At 39.6% G+C, this 4,031-nt stretch overlaps 1 protein-coding gene across 1 annotated transcript in view; it reads right to left on the bottom strand.

Annotated features, from left to right (window-relative positions):
* Positions 1–2,623, bottom strand: part of LOC105835595 (homeobox protein six1) — a 21,413-nt gene extending 18,790 nt beyond the window's left edge. The window contains exon 1 of the mRNA XM_012679043.3: positions 1–2,623. This exon is cut by the window's left edge and continues 7 nt beyond it. Coding sequence (XP_012534497.1) covers positions 1–334 — 334 coding nt within the window. The 5' untranslated portion in view covers positions 335–2,623.
* Positions 2,624–4,031: the final 1,408 nt, after the last annotated feature.

Raw genomic sequence — 4,031 nt, forward strand, 5'->3', positions numbered from 1 at the left:
GGTTGTCAATGTCTTGGCTTTGCGACAACGCTTCGCACATGCAGTTTATCTGCTCGGGCGTGAAGTCATTGCTGCTGCTGAGTGAGGAGAGGCCGCTGAGGTTGCCGATATTGGTGTTTACGCTGGCGGGGTTGCAGGTGGAGAGCTCCTGCGAATACTGGGGACTGCTATTCGACGTCGGCGTTAGATTTTGCGAATGGTGAGTCAGCCCAAGATTGGACATCGACGACGTGCTGCTGTACTGCGCGGTTGCGGCTGCGTTGCGATGCACGACGCCCATTTGGCTATTGCAATCGCTGTTCGGTGATGACAGCTGATCCGAGCTATCCGACATCCTTGGCTGCTGACTGCGTGCCTCTCATGAACCGAGGTGTCGGACAGGAGACACAATTCTGTGCTCATTCGCCGATCCCGAAACTCCCTCCGCGATTTCTTATCGAAGTTAGTTCAGTCACTTAATATTAAAATTACAAACTAAACTATAAACGCGGGTACAAGCCTCACACACAAAATGTAACGTAGACTCACAATTTATCGCGTCTACATCAATCGAGTTTGAAAAATTCACCTGGAATTCACTCGGACGTAATACATTTTATTTCATCATTTGCTTTATCTTCTCTCTCTTTCTCTCTCAACAAAGACTTTTGTGCGCCTATTGTTCATATATTCTTGCCTCTGGATTTTTCCTTACCGCGGGTAGGACTTTTACCGTAAAATCTTCAGTTTGGAAGTTATAGGCAGCATTCTTCTTTGAGAAACTTACTTACTTTCCTTTTATCATTAGACAACATCGGCTGACGATATGTCTTACAGCTCGACCGGATGAATAACTGATGACGAAGGTAAGCATCCGTTATTCGAACGTACAAGTCGACGCGACGGTTGTTTAATCACGCGCGTTTCATTCATGTCGATGTCTGACTCCATTCCCATTCATCGAGATTTACGCCAACATAGCCGCGACATTTTCTTCAAGCCGAATGTTCAAAAACGTTTTCACAAATTTTTAATAAAAAAAAGTCTATTTCTCTCGTAAGTACAACAATAATTATGCGTTTGTCAAACGATCACCGTACACTCACGATATCTCCGACGGTCCATATACCTCATCACAGAAGAGTAGCTCAAATTCGTAATATTTTTATCGAATTTAATTATTTTTTAGTCATTACAACGATATATAGGAGTCCATACTATTTAATTCAATTTTTAATATAAATCCTGATTTTTCGTCTACACCTCGATGCAATCATATCAACCATCATTGTTTCCCTATCAATTAAAAAAATTCCCGTTACGTGTATAATTATTTATTTGTGCTTCAAAATTCGCGTTTGATTACCGCATTGTAAGCAAATAACTTTAAACTTGAGTCCCGGTGGCGTTTTTGAAACTGAATCCGAACTCGTCAGTCTCGGTAACTGGTTCCGCAATAAATTATGTAATTATAATGGGATACTTCTCGCATACACAATAATCTTCTAACGGAGGATCCTCGGTTCTCTCCAAAGACCCAATCAGTCAGTCCATTCATCAGAAAGAGGTGCCAATCCTCTAAAACTTCACTGGGCTACCTGAGTTCCTTGCTTGACTAGTCACTACTAGACAATCAACCACCCGCGGCGGAACTGCTGCCAAATCCGAAGGGAAGGGAACAGACGAAGGGGATTCCCGATGAACATCACCGACGCGTGACAACAGTGCACTGCTAGACTTTCTCGCGCGAGGGTTTCCCGGGTTTTTCGTACCGCAACCACAACCCTCGTTTTTCTTTTTTCTTTTTTCTTCTTTTTTTCTTTACAAACGGAGCAGAGTTTGTGTCGAAGCGAACGACGGACGACGAACAAATTGCGTAACCGATACTCCCGGATGAAAATACCTCTGACCGCGGCACTCACTGAGTGACCAAGTCACCAAGTTAGTAAGGTGATCGCGGTGATTCGTCCGTGGTGCGACAGTCCCGTCGTCCCGCTGGCTCCCGTTGTTGAATTGTCGCGCGGGCCACCGACGACGACGGTTGTGGTGGTGCACGGTGGCAGTGCTGACGATGACGATGTCGATGTCGTCCTCTCTCTCTCTCTCTCTCTCTCTCTCTCTCTCTCTCTCTCTCTCTCTCTCTCTCTCTTCTCCTTCTCTCCTTCTCCCACCTTCCGATCTCCTGTGTTCGTCCTCCTCTTTTATTTCGGCGACGAAACCGCCGCGATGAGCGAGAAACGGCACGGCCACCATCCGACGATTGGTCGCCGGAGCAACATGCCGCTCCGCACCATTGGTCGGGGGCGGTTCTACCCCCTACCGACCGCGGGCTTCACCCCGTTTTACCGAGTCGTCGTTGTCGTCGCCGTCGCCGCCGCCGCCGCCGGCTTGCACCCGACGTTCCTCCGACATGTATACGTCGTATTCTCACCTGGCGACCTCCACGACGAACCGATTACCTGGATGTATCGAATTTCGGTGATTCCTTCTTCGCCGGGACTCGCGTAATTTCTTTTGTTATGTCATCGAGATGACGAAATTATGCTATTGTGCGCCGGACCTCTATTGGCTTCACACTCCACACGTTGCTTCTCTCTCTTTCTCTCTCTCTCTCTCTCTCTCTCTCTCTCTCTCTCTCTCTCTCTCTCTCTCTCTCTCTCTCGTCGAATATCCTTAATAAAATATGTATTTCTTTGCAGATGTAATTATATTCTTGAATAAATAGTTAAAACTAAATCCATTAATTTAAAATTTCCTCTTCTATTATCTTGTTTACTATTTTGTAAAATTTACTTTAATTCGAACATTAAAGTTCAAAATAAAAATTCGGCACATATGTATGCAGCTAGAAAAGTGACTTGTTTGTCAAAGGTTGTACATAATCTTACTGTGCAGCTTCTAATTTACAACATTCAGCAATGCTTGGGCAAAATTTTCGTATGGTAGATACTGTTTTCCACTATCACGAAGCTATCAAAGAATCACGAAATACGTGTGTGACCAATAAACACCGGAAATGGAACGTGTCAACGTTACCGTACACCGTGTTGTGATTCCACGCGACGGCTATCGCGCCTTCTGTTTGATTAATTTCACAACAACCGACAATAATCATTCACCCTTCGCCGGTAGATTTGACGAAAGAAAATCTGTTATAAATTTGTTTACAGATTATTTAGACGTTACATTTCAGATAATTTATCACGTAACAATTGCGCGACATAAATGACAGTATAGTATTTTTATGAAATAATATTCATAATTTTTAATTTCAATTTTTTATTTCAATTTCATAATTTTTGCAGAGAAGTTTATGTTAACCATAATATATACATATAAGTATACCAAATTTAAAAACAAATATATATATATAACTAAATTATATAAAATATATTAAACTCAACACGGAAAAAACAATTTTGCTAAAGTATTTAAAAAATTAACTAAATCTAGAGAAAATAATGATTAGACTAGCAAAATAATTATGAAAGGTACTGAAACATGATAAGCATACTGTAAAAAAATTTGTTTAATAATAAAAAAGAAATAAGATTTTTATCGAATCAATAAGATTGCTTATATTGAACTAGAGCGGATTTTGATGCTAAATAATTTCTATACGACTTTTATTATCTCTAGCTCATATTGGAGTAAATTATCTTTAACTCTATGTGTGTTTTTCATATTTGAAAATTTTAGCAACCACTTTGAATAAAGTTCTACATAGAGTAACTTTAATATATATATGTGCTGCTACACTTATTAAAAATTTTATCACAAGAGTTTATCAAGAAATTTACCAAGTACTATTTATTATATTAAAAAAGTAAACTATATTAATAAAAACTTTATACTATTTTTATACTGTTATAAAAGAATTAGAAATATAAAATATTTATTTTTTTATTTAAAAAGAAATTTTTAAATTCCTTGCATTTTTTATAAAAAATGAATAATTTACAAATGATGCTCATAAATGAGACGTAAAGTGGCGTGACACCTTATAAAATCCATTTAAAAGTTTATTAAGAAATAAATAATGCTGCATACCA

This window comes from Monomorium pharaonis, chromosome 3 (assembly GCF_013373865.1).
Source record: "Monomorium pharaonis isolate MP-MQ-018 chromosome 3, ASM1337386v2, whole genome shotgun sequence".
NCBI classification, from domain to species: Eukaryota; Metazoa; Arthropoda; class Insecta; order Hymenoptera; family Formicidae; genus Monomorium; species Monomorium pharaonis.